This window comes from Pelophylax lessonae (genome assembly GCF_965119305.1).
Source record: "Pelophylax lessonae genome assembly, chromosome: 8".
Taxonomy (NCBI): domain Eukaryota; kingdom Metazoa; phylum Chordata; class Amphibia; order Anura; family Ranidae; genus Pelophylax; species Pelophylax lessonae.
Window position 1 is genome coordinate 274,874,437 of NC_138775.1, and position 19,343 is coordinate 274,893,779.

The 19,343-nt window shown below is 43.7% G+C and overlaps 1 protein-coding gene across 1 annotated transcript in view; it reads left to right on the forward strand.

Annotated features, from left to right (window-relative positions):
• The window catches only part of DNAI4 (dynein axonemal intermediate chain 4), a 52,378-nt gene that overhangs the window by 1,688 nt on the left and 31,347 nt on the right, over positions 1–19,343 (forward strand). The window contains exons 2-5 of the mRNA XM_082265253.1: positions 4,518–4,683; positions 7,071–7,261; positions 11,040–11,149; positions 18,895–19,051. Of these exons, the coding sequence (XP_082121379.1) occupies positions 4,518–4,683; positions 7,071–7,261; positions 11,040–11,149; positions 18,895–19,051 (624 nt within the window). The remainder of the gene's footprint in view (positions 1–4,517; positions 4,684–7,070; positions 7,262–11,039; positions 11,150–18,894; positions 19,052–19,343) is intronic.

A 19,343-nucleotide genomic window follows, 5' to 3' on the forward strand; every position in this document is an offset into this window, starting at 1 on the left:
TTCAAAATATTTGTGCAAATATGTGCAAAAAGATGTGTAAACCATCAGTAATTCATATATGTGACAAATTCAATATAATAAGCATAGAATTCATAAATATTAAAACACTAGTGATTAAAAAAAAAAAAAAAATTGGCACCAGATCATAAAACTTTTACATTTGCTTGGTACTATATAGGGCCCCGCACAGATGTCCTATTGGGAGCAGCAGCCGGGTCCCAATAGACATGAATGGGAGTCTCTGTATGAGGATGTACAGAACACCGGTGCATCCCACGCCTGCAATCACGGCTCTCATATGGGTCATATTGTACAAATCATTATTAAGACCTCATCTGGAATATGCAGTTCAGTTTTGGGCACCAGTTCTCTGAAAGGATATCGGGGAACTGGAGAAAGTGAAGAGAAGGGCAACCAAACTGATAAGAGGCATGGAGGAGCTCAGCTATGAGGAAAGATTAGAGGAACTGAACTTATTCTCTCTTGAGAAGAGGAGATTAAGGGGGGATATGATCACCATGTATAAATACATAAGGGGGGATATTATCACCATGTATAAATACATAAGAGGGGGGATATGATCTCCATGTATAAATACATAAGGGGGGATATGATCTCCATGTATAAATACATAAGGGGGGATATTATCACCATGTATAAATACATAAGAGGGGGGATATGATCTCCATGTATAAATACATAAGGGGGGATATGATCTCCATGTATAAATACATAAGGGGGGATATTATCACCATGTATAAATACATAAGGGGGGGATATGATCTCCATGTATAAATACATAAGAGGGGGATATGATCTCCATGTATAAATACATAAGAGGGGGATATGATCTCCATGTATAAATACATAAGGGGGGATATGATCTCCATGTATAAATACATAAGGGGGGATATGATCTCCATGTATAAATACATAAGGGGGGATATGATCTCCATGTATAAATACATAAGGGGGGATATTATCACCATGTATAAATACATAAGGGGGGGATATGATCTCCATGTATAAATACATAAGAGGGGGATATGATCTCCATGTATAAATACATAAGGGGGGATATGATCTCCATGTATAAATACATAAGGGGGGATATGATCTCCATGTATAAATACATAAGGGGGGATATGATCTCCATGTATAAATACATAAGAGGGGGATATGATCTCCATGTATAAATACATAAGGGGGGATATGATCTCCATGTATAAATACATAAGAGGGGGAAATGATCTCCATGTATAAATACATAAGGGGGGATATGATCTCCATGTATAAATACATAAGGGGTCCATATAGTGAACTTGGTGTTGAGTTATTCACTTTAAGGTCACCACAGAGGAGAAGGGGACACTCTTTACGTCTGGAGGAAAGGCGATTTTGTCTCCAAATACGGAAAGGTTTCTTCACAGTAAGAGCTGTGAAAATGTGGAATAGACTCCCTCCAGAGGTGGTTCTGGCCAGCTCACTAGATTGCTTCAAAAAAGGCCTGGATTATTTCCTGGGTGTACATAATATAACTGGATACTAATATTCAGGGCTTTTTTTTTCAGTGGGAACGCGGGGAAACGCAGTTCCGGCACCTCCAGCACTGAATGTATTTAATGGCAAGGGGTGCTGGGCTTTGCTATGGGTGTCTTTTGATGCTGGCTGGTGGGGGATCTATTGTTGCTGGAGGTGATATATTTTTGTCGGGGGGGGGGGTTATTGTTGCTGGTAAGGTCTACTGTTGCTGCTGGGGGACCTATTGTCTCCAGAAAGGATCTATTTTTACAGAGGGGGTCTATTGTTGCTGGGGTTGGTCTTATATGCTGGGGGGTGGGTCAGTTGTTGCTGAGAGGGATCTACTGTTGAGGAAACCATCTATTGTAAATGGCTGCTGGAGGGTCTGTTGATGCTGTCTGTGGGGAGATCTGTTGTTGCTGCTGAGGGTCTATTGTTGCTGGGTGTATTTTGTTGTGTTTGGTCCATTGTTGCTGGTGGGATCTACTGTTGCTGGGGGTGTCCTTTGTTTTGTATTTTACTACTTTTCTTGTTATCATTAACAAATCCCATACAAACTACTTAGTACCACAAATGATACTTGATTCTGTATTCTCTAAAAGGGGCAGTACTGGGAGGTGGGTAGGGGGTGGAACCTAGGTACGGTGCTCGGAGGTGGGTAGGGGGCAGAGATAAGGGGTAACTCCAAAGGTGAGAGTTCCTCCACCTATTCTCTGAGAAAAAAGCCCTGCTAATATTTATAGGTTAAGTTGATGCAGGGAATATCCGATCGCCTCCGCTTTCAAGTGTTTGTAAACCTCAGACAGGAAATATGAACAAAGCATATCCCTCTATAGTCTCAATCCAGGGCACTAATGGGCCATACACACTATAAGATTTTCTGAAGACTTTTTCCTTCAGATTTACCTTTTCTATGTAGTGCAAGGGCCTGCCAGATTGCATACAAATTGAAAGTGTTTAGGTTTGACCTCATATTATCTGGTTTTGGTAAATCTAAAGGAAAAAGTCTTCATAAAATCTTATAGTGTGTATGGCCCATTAGTGTCATTTCTGTCTGCTGCTTCCTTCTTCTGCTATCAGCATGAGTCACTTCTGACAAGTTTTCCTGACACCGAGAGAAATATGGTGCCACGGTAGGGATCTCCAACTGATTGGCAGCCTCAGCTCTGTTCCTGTCTCTTCCCTCCAATCAGCTCTCAGAGCTCTCCTCACTGAGCTCTGCAGAGTGTAACTTCAGCTCTCCGCCCCCTTTTTTTTCAGAACTTCCAGACATGCTTTAAAAAATCCAGACTTAGAACAAATGCAGAGGAAAGAAGACTGCAGATAAACAGGTACAGCTTATGTAGGAGGTTTTATTTAATCTCCTGAGGAAAGTCCCTTCACTGGGTATATTTAAGTGTTTACAACCACTTTAAGTACACCCGTATGAACAAGGCCTTAAAGTGGTTGTAAAAGCACAAGGTTTGATTCTATGCATGATGGTAAAACATCTTCTGTATGCAGTGCCCACCCTAATACTTACCTGAGCCCCCTCTTGATCCAGGATTGTCCATGAGAGCCTTGCTTCTCTGAGGACTCGCACTCCTGATTGGCCTTTGGCAGCAGCCAGTGAGCCAATCAGTAGATGGAGGGGGTGGGGCCAAGCTGCAGCTCTGTGTGTGAATGGACACCCATAGCTTTGCCTTGGAAGCTCACCTGCTTGGGTGCCCCCACTGCGAGCTGCCTGCTATGGGGGAACCTGGCAGGGGGGGGGGGGGCAGGAGCATCAGCGTGGGACCCGAGAAGAGGAGGATCCGGGCTGCTCTGTGCAAAGCCACTACATAGAGCAGGTGAGTATGACATGTTTGTTATTTAACCACTTTAGCCCCGCTCACTGTGCCTCTACTGCGGCACAGTGGCTCGTTATCGTCCAGCGACGTACACCTATGTCGCTGGACTCCTCCCCTTGTGGGCGGCGCTCACGCGCCGCCGGAGGCTCGCTCCCGCTGTATTCATTCACAGCGGGAGTCGGGCCAGGGGAGGAGCGGCGGTGATCGCCGCTGCTCTTCCCCGATCGTCGGGGAATCGAGTTTGGAGATCCGCCCGCTTGTGTAAACAAAGCGGGCGGATCTCCTCAGTGACAGACAGTGACAGATTGCAGGGTTCAGCATAGCTGAACATGCGATCTGTCCCTGTGTCACACAGTCACCTCCCCCCACACACATCAGTAAGCACCAGGCATACATTAACCCCTCCCTCTCCAATAAAATTAACCCCTTCCCTGCCAGTGTCATTTTTACAGTAACAGTGCATATATATAGCACTGATTACTGTAGTAATGTCACTGGTACCCCCAAAAGTGTCAAAAATGTCAATCAAGGGTCCGATCTGTCCGCCGCAATGTCGCAGTCCCGCAAAAAAAATCGCAGATCGCCGCCATTACTCGTTAAAAAAAAACAACAAAAATGACAAAAATCTTTCCCTTAGTTAGTAAACGCAATAACTTTTGCGCAAACCAATCAAAATACGCTTATTGTGATTTTTTTTTTACCAAACATATGTAGCAGAAAACAAATTGGCCAAAAATTTTAAAAAATTTTGATTTTTACATTTTTTTGGGGGGGAATTTCATATAAAAAAAATGTGAAAAATATTGTTATTTTTTCAAAATTTACGCTCTTTTTTTGTTTATAGCGCAAAAAGTAAAAATCGCACAGGTGATCAAATACCACCAAAAGAAAGCTCTGTTTGCGGGAAAAAAAGGGATGTAAATTTTGTTTGGGTACGGCGTCGCACGACCGCGCAATTGTCAGTTAAAGTCGCACAGTGCCGAATCGCAAAAAGTGGCCCAGACGTAAGACAGCAAAATTCTCCGGTGGTAAAGTGGTTAAAACAAGGTTTATCTCTTTAAGAGCCCATAAAGGGTGTTGTCTGGTAATATACCCTACATCAGATACTGGTGAATTTATTATTACAATTGCAGCACTTAGTGTTTGTGTTTTTTTTTTGTTTTTTAGGCCTAAAATGGCTTCACACGTCAAGAAAATCATCAGCATGTCCAGTTTTGTCACCCAGAGCAGGAATAACCGCAGCATGATGGGAAGCAGGAAAAGTATAAGTATTCACGCCGACAGCAAAGTCATGGATAAGAACTCAGCGTTCCCTGGGAAACAGTTCATACCGGTCAGTAAAGAGAAATTAATTATGTTCTAATTAAACTAGTATGTGGCAGTGGTGGCTGGTGCTCCATGGGCGGGGGGGAGCAGCAGACGGACGACACCATACCCCCCCCCCCCCCGACCACACCACATATCCCCCCCCCCCCCGACCACACCACATATCCCCTCCCCCCCCCGACGCTCCAGCCCACACTGTCCCTCACCAGCTCCAGCCCGCACTGTCCCCCACCAGCTCCAGCCCGCACTGACCCCCCCCCCCCCCCGGTCATCGGCTCACTCACCCTGGGCGAATATTGAATCCTATCACCTAGTACCCAGTGTTAGTGGCCATCATCCCGATAAGCAGAGACAAGAAGAGTACCCCCAATTGTTTGGGACTGTAAAAATATCAAATTTTATTTGTACACAAAAAGAACAAAATATTAAATATACAATAAATGCATATTCCAAACAATAAATGACTGGATATACATCAGAATTAAAATTGCATGCAAAAACAGACCATTTTCAGCACAGAAGACTCCTAGGTACCGCTGGTGGAGATAACCGGACAGGACCCTACGCGTTTCGGGTATGATACCCTTCTTCAGGGGTCAACCAAAGTTCAAAACACTAATTGTGCAAGAGGGAGTCCTCATATGGAGAAAAATGGGCTGTCAATTAAAACGGTAATATACCGAAAGAGGAATGTCGAGTCTCACATATACATAGTTCACTGGAAAAGGAAGAAAAATAAAGAGTGGCAACCGAACAGAGTGCCCATGGGCGCCACAGTGATCCACAGTTGGTCCGAAGAGGTCCTTATATGGGTATGTGGGCCAGTATTGGATACCTGTTATAGGTGAGTATTTTGTGTGTCTAGAGGTGAACAGAGTAAGGTAGGAGTATCAGTCCAATATATAGAGTATTCCAAAAAATGGAGGTCTGTAGCCTCCTGTGGGAGATGGCGGCCTCACCCTGGGCAGGCAGCAGCGGCTTCCCCCTCAGTCTCCTAATTCCTCTTCCTGCTCTGATCCTTGGCCAATAGCATGGCTTTTCCTTTCGGCCAATCAGGAAACGGGTCTCAGGACCCGCTTCCTGATTGGCCAGGAGGAGAATCAGTGTGGCAATAGCGAATATTCATTCGCTATTGTCACACAACTGGGTGGGCGCTGCGCCCCGAGCCCACCCTTTTTTGAAGCCTATTAGAGCCTCTGGCTCTAATCACGTGCTTCAAAAAAAAAAAACCCCATTGGAATCCATGCGTCCGGCGCCCTGCATGTAGATTAGGGGGCCGGACGCATGGATAGGGGAAGCGGCACCCCTGCACCCCCAATGCCTCAGTCGCCACTGGTATGTGGTAATATTGCATGTAATGAGGGGTCTGACCGAGGTGTCCCCATATGATCCAGCCCATATGTTGTCACCCTGTGGATGGCAGGATCTCCAGATATTTATTTTCTGAAGCAGCAAGCAACGGAAAAGTCTGTGATATACGGCGGGGAAAATAATAAATTGATCCCCTACAAACGTTGTAAGTTTGCCCACTTACAAAAATATGAAGGGTCTATAATTTTTATCATAGGTGTGTTTTAGTGATAGAGACAGAATATCCACCAAAAATCCGGAAAAAAGACATGATACAAATGTTATCAATTGAGTTGCAGTTCAGTAAATAAAATAAATATTTGATTCCCATACCAACCATCAATAATTATGGCTCCCACAGACTGGTTACAGTATGTGCTCATGTGGTACACAGATTAGTCCTGTCACTTTAGGAAGGTGCTCCTAATGACAATTCCTGTATAAAAGACACCTGTCCACAGAAACTCTTCTGAGCATTCTTCCCATTGACCTCCACTGTAAGGGTCCTTTCACACACTGTGTCCGTCGGACGGAGTCCGTTTTTCTCAGCGGGGGATCGATCCGCCGATCCCCCGCTGAGCAGGAGGATGACAGCTGTGTCTCTGCGCTGTGTGCGGAGACACAGCTGTCAGTTCCCCATGCATCTCTATGGGGGAAATCGGATGGGAACGGACCGTCGGTCCGTTCTCATCCGATCCCATCCGATCCGATCCGCTGGGCGGATGGAAAATAGGGTTTCTATCCGTCCAGATTTGACGGATCGGATCGGATGTCAGCGGACATGTCTCCGCTGACATCCAATGCCCCATAGGGATGCAGGGGGGGACCGTTCAGATCCTCCAAAAAAAACGGACAGGCGGATCTGAACGGTCCGCCTGTGTGAAAGAGCCCTAAGGGTCCTTTCACATGGGCTTCCCCGCCAAGAAAGCCTTAAAAAGAAAACGAATGCAGCCATCCTATCTAAGAATTGGTAAGCTGAAATATAACTAATGTTTGGCTTTAGGGCGAGGCTAAAACTTCTTTGGTTTCATTTCATTTTCTCAGGTTTTCGATGAAGAAGGCAATGATGTCACTCCTCGGTCACTCTTCCAAGCAGAGCCTGGCACCAATACCACCAAGCAAAGCAAACTGTTTACCACGCCGGATGCTTCTGGTGTAACCGCATCCGATATCTTCTCCACCATGTCCCTCCAGCAGACGGGATTTATCTCCAGTTTCGTCGGACCATTTTCAAGGTACTTTACATTTTTTGTAAAGATGTAAAGCAGCTCGGTCACTAAAAAAATTGTAAAAAGTTGCCTTGTTCAGGGGGTGTACAATACTGTATGCCCATGCAGGGCCACGTTTATCCACATGGGGGTGCACAAGTGTTCCGTACATTCCCAAGCAAGAAATCCCATCTATGTCTTTTGGGACAAGGGCTTTTTTTTCCCAGAGGAAAGGTGCAGGTACCCCCCCCCCTTTCATGTCACCCCTTGTCTCTGCCCCCTACCCACCACTGGGCCTTGGTTCCACCCCCTACCTACTGCCCAATGCTACTTCTTTTAGAGAATACAGAGCCAAGTATTATTTTGTGGTGTTAAAGGGTAACTCCACTTTTGTTGGGGAAAACAATAGCAAATAACGAAAAAATAATATAGCGTATACAATTGCAACACAAATCATAATGTAATTTCATGTTATTAAAAATGACCTTTCCTTTTCAATCTGCAGCTGTTGTCATTTTCTAAAAATGCAATATGGCAACCTGGAGGTGTTCTGTACACAGAATGTATACTGACCACACCCCCAGAATCATCATTTCCTGCTTGTTTGATTGGCTCACCAATTTTCCCAGAAGTCTGCACTAAGATACAAGTCAGATTTCTGGCATCTCTTGCAACAAAAATGTCATTTTTGGTGAGATACTCCCAATAGGAACACGTCTAAAGGGATGCAGGCCCAGCAGCTTTCCTCATTAGTGCTCTGCAGCTGCCACAGCTGATAGATAATTATGAAACCACTCCTATTTAAACCAACCAGCACAGAGGAACAAACAGGGATATATTCAGAATAACAAAAGGTAGAAATCTGCAACAAAGTTTGTTATAATCCTTGTAATGTACAGAGATCACCCAGAGGGGAATGTTTTTTCTCAACAAAAGTGGAGTTACGCTTTAAGTTTTTTGTTTGGAATTTGTTAACCACTTCCCGCCTGTAGGACGTCCTATGACATCCTGGACTTTGAGTGGAGATATCTGAATGATATCTTTTTTTTATCAGCAGGCGATTTCCTGTAATGTAAAAGCCATCATAGCAGCTGTTTAGCCGCTTGATTGCTTTTACAGGCAGCTGGAGGGGACATCCCCATCGCCCGCCGCCCTCCGGTGCTTCTCCCATCTCGCCTGTGCAATCGGAGAGCTGGAGAATGAATCCGCCGCCACCAGCGGTTTACCATAGAGCTGACCACAGACCAGATGGGCCCCGGCTATCTTTATGACCCTCGGAGGCCTGATGCAACATCATGATTTGACCAAATCGCATGTCAAATCAGAGCCATTTGCCAGCAATGGCACCGCCTGACTTTGCAGCGCCGCACCGACTCCCAAAACTAGTTTCTGTACTACTTTTGGCGACTTGTGGGGGCGATTTCCATAGACACCTGTGCAGGAACCCGCACGCACAGATGTCTGTGAAATCGTCCCCGAAGTCAGACTGAAATTTCAACTGAACTCGCTCGATTTCAAAACGACCTCAGTGTGAACCTGAACTAAAGGTGAACTAACCCTTTAAGACTGATCATGTGATTATAGAAGGCAGACCCTCCCACTTAGGTTCAGTTAGAACAGGGATCCTCAAACTACGCCCCCCCCCCCAGCTGTTGTGGAACTACACATCCCATGAGGCATTGTAAAACTCTGACATTCACAGACATGACTAGGCATGATGGGAATTGTAGTTCCTGAACAACTGGAGGGCCATAGTTTGAATACCCCTGAGTTAGAGGGAGTTACTGCATTGGCTCGCCTCATTATATGCAAAGCAAAATCAGGTAAGAATTGGCAGCTAAATTTGCTAAACTCTTGCAGCCTTTTGTAATTAGCCAGGAGAAGAATGTTCTTCTTGCTCTACAAAAGTTTATCTGTATAGATGAGCATATGGTGCCAGTACCAGGGAATAAATTCCAAAGCAGAGAACAGACGCTGCACAAATGTGCGCACATAAACCTTGTTAAAGAAGGATATAAATATATTAGCCAATTTTTTAAAAGCAGAACTCCAGGCAGATAATATGCATAAATGAATGCAGCTCTGTATTTTTTCATACATCCATAAATGTGTGTGTCCTTTTTTTATAAATGTAGCATCCTCCTAGGTAGGTGCTAGAGAGAGAGTATAGTTTTGAACACTGTCTGTTTACCAGAGGGGCTGCAGGTAAATCTATATTGTTCTCTGCCTACCAGGGAGCAGGATCTGTTAGTGAGGTCTGCTCATTGTGCTCAGTATGCAATTCATTCATTCTAGAGAGTGTTTCACCCTGGACCAATAGGGAGGCATGTTGGACAGTGGGAGGAAACCTGACAAATGGGTGCGTAGGCTTTTGATACAGTCCTGATGATTGCCAGGGGGCAGGCTGCCTCGGTGCATGTTCGGATACTGTATAAAAAGCCAGAAGCACATGTGCTTGGGGTCTTTCGTTGGAGAGTGGAGTCCCAGGAGGGATGGGGCGGGGGCCTCCTCCTCTTTAGAGGTGCCATGCCATCTCAGGAGGTCGTTCTGAGGACCAGAGGAGTGGTCGATCTGAACCCATAGGTCCAGGGAAGCTGACTGACAGGGGAGACACTGGAGGTCCTTTTTCTGCAGTATCGTGAGTTCAGGAACTCATGTCAAGAGGCCTGACCTGAGGAGGGCCAACCCTGCTCATAGGAAAGTTAGTGGACAGGTGTCAGCAGAAAGAGGATGCTAGGGAGAGTATCCTGAAGATAAGATATTGTTCATAAAGTCGTCTTTTAAGGGTGAGCAAAGAAAGCAAGAGACTGAACCTCATTCATCTAAAGTGGCAGGATGAATTAACAGCCTGGCTGTTCCATATCTACAAGCGGAATTGTAAAGATAGAAGTCCTCAGATATTGTGAATAGTTAATTGGAGTATCCCACTATTCCCTTCTCCTTTCCCAATTAAAAAATAAACAACAAAAAACCAACACCCCTAGACTGTTTATTCTTGCTATGAGCCAACAGGAGTAAAGGAGAAACTCAGGAATTTTATTCATACCCATTTGCTGGTAACCAGGGGAGCCCGCATAGTCAATATCCAGCAGTGCTACATAAATACAAGCAGTGTAAGCACCTGAATTTGACTAAAGCCTCGTACACACGCAACGATTGTTGGCCGACCGATCGGCCGTCTTTTGTCCAGTGTTGTTGTGTTGGTTGAAATGTGCTCTCGACTGCACACAAATTTTATTGGCCAACAAAAACCAACTTCAGAAGTGATGTCATGTGATGGTTTACTTTTCGTGTGTTTTTTCTTCTCTGAGCATGCCCAGTCTTGCTCATCACATTTTTGTCTGCCGAAATCTGTACTGACTGAAGAACAATCGGCCGTTCTGTTGACGGCCAACAAAAATTTTATAGCCTGCACACCAGATTTTGTTCGGCCGAAAAGTCGCAGTCGGTTGTCGGAAGCATCATACTAACAAGCCGACAATCGGCCGATCGGACGTTGGCCGACAATTTACGGCCAACAATCTGTGCGTGTGTACGGGGCTTTAGCATCAGGCTTTTGCAGTCCCTGTACAGTAGAGCTCAGACCAAGAGTTGCAGAAGCAGCACAAGCAGCTAATCAGGAAAGAGCCAGCATGACAGAGATGAGCTCATCAATCTTTTGTTTCTCCATTGTCCAATCACAGGATGAGGGAAGGGATTAAACCTTTAAGTGTTACTGAATTGCAACTGAGAAAAATGTATTGGGTTATATTTTATATATAAATGAAAAAAATAAAATAAAACATATTCGGTCACTTTTAAACAGGTCGACTTTTGCTGGCAGCGGTATGTCTATGACCAGTCAGGAGCCGGAATCATTATCAGAATACGCAGATGAACAAGCACTCGGACGCGACAGAGGACCCAGCTTGACTGGTAAAGCCACCTTTAATGGTCTTCACTTTTCGCTTTTAGAGGTAGAGGCTCCATGGACCTCTATCCATTTTTCTTTTCTAAAACAGAAGGCCTGTAGAATAATAAAAAAAACATATTTTTTAAATATTTATGGTGAATGATATTTGCACAACTACTACTCAAACTTACATTTTTTCGGTTGAAAAATATGCTAAAAATAGGTACAAAGCACTATGGATATTTTGGTAGATCAGAAACTCAATCTCACAGTTAAAGAGGAAGTAAACCCTCCTCTGACACTTTTACCTATAGGTAAGCCTATGAGAAGACTTTCCTATATTTACTGTAAATATCTCCTAAACATGTACCGTTTAGGAGATATTTACCTTACATGCAGCCAGTGACGTCACTGGCGCATGCGCTCTGAAGGAACGGCCGCTGGTGCCGTTCCTTCATAGCCCTGTGCCGTGAACGTCGGCTCCCGCGCTTTAGCGCTGTTAGTGTATGCATGTGATTTATTATATGTACACACCATGTTTTAAGAGTTTGTTTTATATATAACAGCTTCTGAAATCCGAAAGGTTTTAGATGATTTTGTGATTTATACTTTTATCAATTTTAATTGATTGTGGTATTTTTTGTAGTACCTCTGTATTTACATACGCTAATTTATGTAGCACAAAGCACCTTAGCGCCGAGTGGGTGAGACTGACTAGCATTCCCTTTTTGGGGTGTAAGTGTTATTGTTCTTGCTCCTTTTTTCTGCATTTATTTTCTGTAACTTGGCAGCAATGGATGCTATTTCATTTCTTAAAAATAGGACTCTAAACATAAAAAATATCTTTACTGAAGAGATAGTAGAAGATGTCTCTCATGATCTAGGCACTGATTTGAGTGCTCTAGGCCAATTACTCGAACGCCAGGTCCGCACATGGTGGGACATCTGTACGTTTGAGCAGTACATTAAGGAAAAGATTATTATGAGGAGTCTAAGATGGGAAGTCACCCCTCAGGATGGTCTTGATGACGAGGCCTCCATGACGGAGTGGCTAGATTTCTTTAATGGGGTTGGGCAGAAATTGCAGGAGTTGGTTCTTAGAAGAAAGCAACGCAAAATGGCTGGTCTAGAAAAAAAGATCGCCGATTTGCAAACCAATCTTGAACCCCATAAAGATTTGCCGCAGGTAGTGAAATTTAATGTGGATATTAAAAAGAAATTGGTAGCGCTGTTAGTGTATGCATGTGATTTATTATATGTACACACCATGTTTTAAGAATGATATTTGCACAACTACTACTCAAACTTACATTTTTTCGGTTGAAAAATATGCTAAAAATAGGTACTAAGCACTATGTATATTTTGGTAGATCAGAAACTCAATATCACAGTTAAAGAGGAAGTAAACCCTCCTCTGACACTTGTACCTATAGGTAAGCCTATGATAAGACTTAACTATAGGTACTGTAAATATCTCCTAAACATGTACAGTTTAGGAGATATTTACCTTACATGCAGCCAGTGACGTCACTGGCGCATGCGCTCTGAAGAAACGGCCGCTGGTGCCGTTCCTTCAGAGCCCCGTGCCGTGAACGTCGGCTCCCGCGCGCGTGCGCGGGAGTGACGTCACCGCGGCCCGGGCCAATCAGATGGCCGGATGCCGCAATCCCGGAAGACGGGCGACTGAACATGTCGCCCGTCATAGAGGTAAGCAAGCGGCATGGCGGGGGCTCGTTCTAAGGTAAGTATTTCATAACGAGCTAGTATGCGATGCGTACTAGCTCATTATGTGTGTTCTCTTTCAGGTTGAAAAAAAAAAAAAACATTTTTGGGTTTACAACCTCTTTAAGTTATATTGTTATTTGTACACACACTTGATGTTACAAGACTGTTTGGATATGTTATCCTATTTCCATCCTCTATTTAGAGGCTTGTTTGTATATCTTTGTTTTGACCTGGTTATCTGGCCAGTAACACACCTCCTATATCAGTGTGCCTCACTCTGGATGAAGGAGCACAGGGAGCACCTTTAGACAACAGGATTGTCACTGTGGGGGAGGGGAGTGTTTCATGGACTTGAAGCTGCGCTCCAGCTAAGACTTTATAAGCAGTTACAGCAAACAGTTTTTTTTTCCTTTTGGGATAAAGGTTTTACATGAATAAATAAAAGCTGATCATTGTAAGCACCTCTGTCAGTGGTAGATGGTTTGTCTCAACTTTCTCCGTAACTGCTACATCAGTAAGAGAGCTTGTTCTGTTGAAAAACAGAGTTACTGGCTAGATCACTAGGTGAAAATAAAGAAAGCCTTAAAAAGAAAACCAATGTAGCCATCACATCTAAGAGTGGGTAAGCTACAATATAATAAATGTTTGCTTATGGGTTTAATGCACACAAATGCACCAAAATAAATGCCAAACATGTCAAGACTAAAAACTGCTTTTGACCACAAAATCAAAACAGACTGCAGAACCCAATATTGTCCATAGTGCAAGACTTTAAACATTTTTACAGCTCTTTAGCCCCGGTTCACACTTCTGCGAGTGCCGGGTTCGCATGTAATGTCGGAGCGCACTGCTCCGACATTACATGCGATCAGCTGTGCGGTGCGAGTTTAGCCATACAGTTTGTATGGCTAAATTCGCATCGCACCCGGAGCAAACACGCACAGGAGGCATTTTTGCATCCGCATCAGGATCGGATCGCACAGCGGTTCACACTTGTGCGATCCGCTCCTGTGCGAACTGCACGATCGCACTGCGATATGCGATCAAACTGGGGGTGTCGTTAAGATTATATTGACACCCCCAGCGTATCGCATATGGCAGTGTGAACTGCCGGGGGTGCGTGTGCGATGCGGGAACAGGCTGCGAATTCGCAGCCTTCCTGCATCGCATATATGTGAACCGAGCCTTACAGTAGATCTATAGGAATACATTTTTATTTTTTGTTTTGGATAGAACAAGTGATGGATGTAACCCCTGTCAGATTTTTTTTTTTTTACCATCTGTGTCCCAATACAGACCTGCTCACGGATATAGAAATACGGGACAACTTAGGGAACAGTGACCATAGGTCAATTGGTTTCAGTATTAATTACAGTAATAGGAAACACAAGGGTAATATAAGGACACTGAATTTCAAAACAGCCAATTTCCCTAAACTGCGCTCGCTGCTAGAAAATATCAAATGGGATAGAACCCTGGGAACAAAGAACACGGAGGAAAAATGGGAGTGCTTCAAGAGCATACTTAACAAGGGGGTGGGCCAGTGCATTCCACAGGGAAATAAATTTAAAAGAGCAAAACTAAACCCTGGGTGGCTAAACTCCAACATAAAAATGTATATTAGAGCTAAAGAAAAGGCCTTCAAAAAATACAAGACTGAGGGGTCATTGGCAGCATTTAAGCATTACAAAGAGTGTAATAAGAAATGTAAAGATGAAATCAGGGCGGCTAAAATAGAACACGAGAGACATATAGCGGAGGAGAGTAAAAAGAACCCCAAGAAATTCTTTAAGTATATAAACAGTAAGAAAGCGAGGCCAGAACACATTGGCCCCATAAAAGATGATAAAGGAAAAATGGCCACTGAGGACAGAGAAAAGGCGGAAGTGTTAAATAATTTCTTTTCTTCAGTCTTCACAAAGGAATCGGGGGGGCTACACGAACCCCGCTTGTAAGGCCGAACTAAATAATACACCTCAGGAAGTGCCGCCATGGCTAACAGAGGATAGACTTAGAGCTAAACTAGAGAAACTTAACATAAATAAATCCCCGGGACCGGATGGCTTGCACCCAAGGGTTCTAAATGAGCTCAGTCAGGTGATTGCCAGACCATTATTCTTGATCTTTAAGGATAGTTTACAGACAGGTATGGTGCCAGCTGATTGGAAAAAAGCCAACGTGGTACCAATATTTAAAAAGGGGCCGAGATATATCCCGGGTAACTATAGGCCGGTCAGCCTAACATCAGTAGTCTGCAAAATTTTGGAGGGGATGATAAGGGACCACATACAAGACTTTAGTAATGAAAACGGTATTATAAGTAGTAATCAGCATGGATTCATGAAAAATCGTTCATGCCAAACCAATCTATTAACCTTCTACGATGAAGTGAGCTGCCACTTAGATAAAGGTAAGCCTGTGGATGTGGTGTATCTGGACTTCGCAAAGGCCTTTGACACCGTTCCCCACAAACGCTTACTGTACAAACTAAGGAAGGTAGGTATGGACCATAAGGTGAGTACCTGGATAGAGAACTGGCTCCAGGGGAGAGTACAGAGGTGGTGATTAATGGGGAGTACTCGGATTGGGCGGGTGTGGAAAGTGGGGTCCCCCAGGGTTCTGTCCTGGGACCAATCCTGTTTAATTTATTCATAAATGATCTAGAGGAGGGGATATCTAGTACAATCTCAGTATTTGCAGATGATACTAAATTAGGCATGCCAATATCTTCTATGCAGGATGTGGAAATCTTGCAAGCAGACCTGAACAAAATAACGGGGTGGGCAACTACATGGCAGATGAGATTTAATGTAGAAAAATGTAAAGTAATGCACTTGGGGGCCAGAAACCAGAAAGCAAGCTACTCACTAGGGGGGGAACTTCTGGGTGAGTCTAGGATGGAAAGGGACCTGGGGGTACTGGTAGACAACAGGCTTGGAAGTGGCATGCAATGCCAAGCCGCTGCAAGCAAAGCCAACAGAATACTGGGTTGTATAAAAAAGGGGATTCACTCCAGAAATAAAGAGATTATTCTTCCACTCTACAAGACTCTGGTCCGGCCACATCTGGAGTATGCTGTCCAGTTCTGTGCACCGGTCCTCAGGAAGGATGTGCTGGAACTGGAGAAAGTCCAGAGAAGGGCAACAAAAGTGATTGGGGAAATGGAGGACATCGGCTATGAGGAAAGACTACAAGCACTGAACCTATTCTCTCTGGAGAAGAGACGCTTGAGGGGGGATATGATATCAATGTACAAATACTGTACTGGCGACCCTAGCATAAGGAACAAACTATTTAGAGTAAGGGAATACAATAAGACACGTGGCCACTCACTAAAACTAGAGGAAAGGCGGTTTAACCTTAAAGTGCGTAAGGGGTTCTTCACTGTAAGAGCGGTAAGGATGTGGAATTCTCTTCCGCAAGCAGTCGTATCAGCGGGGAGCATTGATAGTTTCAAAAAACTATTGGATGGACACCTTAAAGACCACAACATACAGGGGTATACAATGTACGGTTAAAAGCAAACACACACACATCATAGGTTGAACTGGATGGACTTGTGTCTTTTTTCAGCCTCACTAACTATGTAACTATGTAATTGCAGATATTTCTCTTCACTATTTGTCCTATAGCCAAACAGGAAGTGAGAGGAAATCCCTGCAAATTAAGGGAATCTCTAGGGGCCCCCAGGTCACCAGAACTAGTGTCCTCATTGGAAGATTTCCCCTCTATGACTTTTCTGGGGACAACCCAAAATTTAGGATTTTCTTTTACTTTCACTTTTAATAATAATGATAAACAGGACAAACAAACCATGCAATTCCTACATACAAAGAAACCAAAACAAATAAGTTCAGAAATTACGTTAAGGGCCCTTTCACACGGGCGTTCCGCATTTCCGCAAATCATCCTATTCTTTTGCGGGTGATATACGGACATAATGAATGTCAATGGCATTGCGGATGTCAGCGGATGACATCCCATTTTCATCCTTTCAGTTCTGTTCCGTTTTTTGGAACGGAACAGAACCCTATTTTTCTTCCGTTCAAAAAAACGGAAAGGAAGCAAAATTGGATGTCAGCGGTGTCATCGGCTGACATCCGCAATGCCCATAGACATACATTATGTCCGTATATCATCTGCAAACGGATGGGATGATATGCGGAAATACGGAGCGGATGACACAAGTGTCATCCGCTCCGTGAAAAAAAAATAAAAAGCATCGGAGCGGAGAAAAAAAAACTGAACTGCCGTGTGAAAGAGGCCTATGTGTAATAAAATGGAATGACAGGGAAAAACTATTGAACATATGAAGAGGTGGAGGTGCAAAAAGGCAGGGTAAGCCAAGACACCGGCTGAAATCTATCAGTAATTAGAAAATAATCCTGCCCCTTGTCAGTGCAAATTAATATCAGCTGGTTCAGTCTCAACTGATGGCCTATAAAAAGGTGGCTCATTACCAAGGTGTCACACATGTCATGATGGGTAAAAGCAAAGCGCTCTCCCTAGACCTTCACAACCTTATTGTTGCAAAACATACTGATGGCATTGGCTACAGAAAGATTTCTAAACTTCTGAATGCTCCAGTGAGCTCTGTTGGGGGCCATAATCCGGAAGTGGAAAGAACATCATTTCACCTTAAACTGGCCACAACCAGGTGCTCCTCATACGATTTTTAACAGGGGAGTGAAAATAATTAGCAGAAGAGTTGTTCAAGAACCACTTGAGAGGAGCTTCAGAAAGACATAAAATTAGCAGCTACATTTGTTTCAAAGAAAACAATAAGTAATGCACTCACCTGCCATGGCCTGTACGCACGCTCACCACTCAACACTCCATTGCTGAAGAAAAAGCAGGTTGAAACTTTTTTAAAGTTTGCTGCACATCATTTAGACAAGCCTGTGAAATACTGGGAGAATATAGTCTGGTCAGAGGAGTCCTAAATTAAACTCTTTGGATGCCATAATACACACCATGTTTGGAGGCCAAATGGCACATCACCCCAAAAACACCCCCCCCCCATACCAACAGTGAAGTTTGGAGAGGGGAACATCATGGTGTGGGGCTGGTTTTCAGCACACGGTACTGGCAAACTTCATATCATTGAAGGATGAATGGAAAAATGTACCAAGACATTCTTGATAAAAATCTGCTGCCATCTACCAGGATGATGAAGATGAAACGAGGGAGGACATTCATCAAGACAATGATCCCAAACACAAGGAAACTCTCAATTGGTTTCAAAGAAAGAAAGGAAGCTGATAGAATGGCCCAGCCAATCACCTGACTTGAATCTAAAAGAAAATCTATGAAAAGAACTAAAGATCAGAGTTCACAGAAGAGGCCCACGGAACCTTCAAGATTTAAAGACTGTTTGTGTGGAAGAATGGGCCAAAATCACACCTGAGCAACGCATGCGACTAGATTCTCCATACAGGAGGCGTCTTGAAGCTGCCATTACCAACAAAGGATTTTGTAGGAAGTATTAAATACATTTCAGTTAGCGTGTTCAATACTTTTCCCCTGTGACATTCCATTTTATTATACATAACCTAACTTCTGAACGTATTTGTTTTGGTTTCTTTGTATGTATGGATTGCATGGGTTGTTACTGACATATGGTGAAAATTTCATGTCAATGGCACCTTTAGAAATATATTTACCTAGAAAAATGTGTGTTTTTGTGTGTGTGTGTGTTTTATTACCATCACAAGGGGACTGCTGATCCCCCTGTGGGACAGTATTTGCAGTTATGGAAACATCAGGGATCTATTAGACCCCTATTGATATCAAATATGATTATAATACACAGCAGCATTCTTTGTTTGCAGTATAGAATGAAGGGGAGAACCTGATTGGTGGGAGACAGCTCAGATCTCATTGTTTCCTTAGACATGTACATAAATGAGGTCCTGTTGTAAAGCATGAAATTATTTCTGAACTTTATAGCTCACCTGAGGATTCTGGGAAGGAGATAGCAATGTTTTGAAGGACAACTGGGGCATAGCAGAAAGAAAACCCAGAATTTTTGTTTCTTTCACAGCTTCTTACACGAGGAAAGAAGAAATCAAAGAACAGCCAAAGGAGGAAGATTTGGATAAGACGGTCAATGTGCACCTGACAGAGACCGAGACAATATGGCTGCTAGACAGGCCGGTGGCTGTGATCGCGGCTGATTCCGAGGAAGCTGAGACAGTCAAGTATAAGAATTTAAAATACACTTCTAAAATTTATTACAGGCATTTATATAATGCTGACAGCTTACACAGAGCTTTACATAATGTATATTCAAATCAGTGCCTGCCCTCAGGGAGCTTACAGGTCTCTATCTCTCATACATACACATACTAGGGCCAATTCAGACAGGAGCCAAGTAACGTGTTATTGAACCAAATAACTAGCATGTCTTTGGAGTGTGGGAGGAAACCAGAATACCTGGAGGAAACCCACACAAGCGGAGGGAGAGCATGCAAACTCTATAATATATGAAAC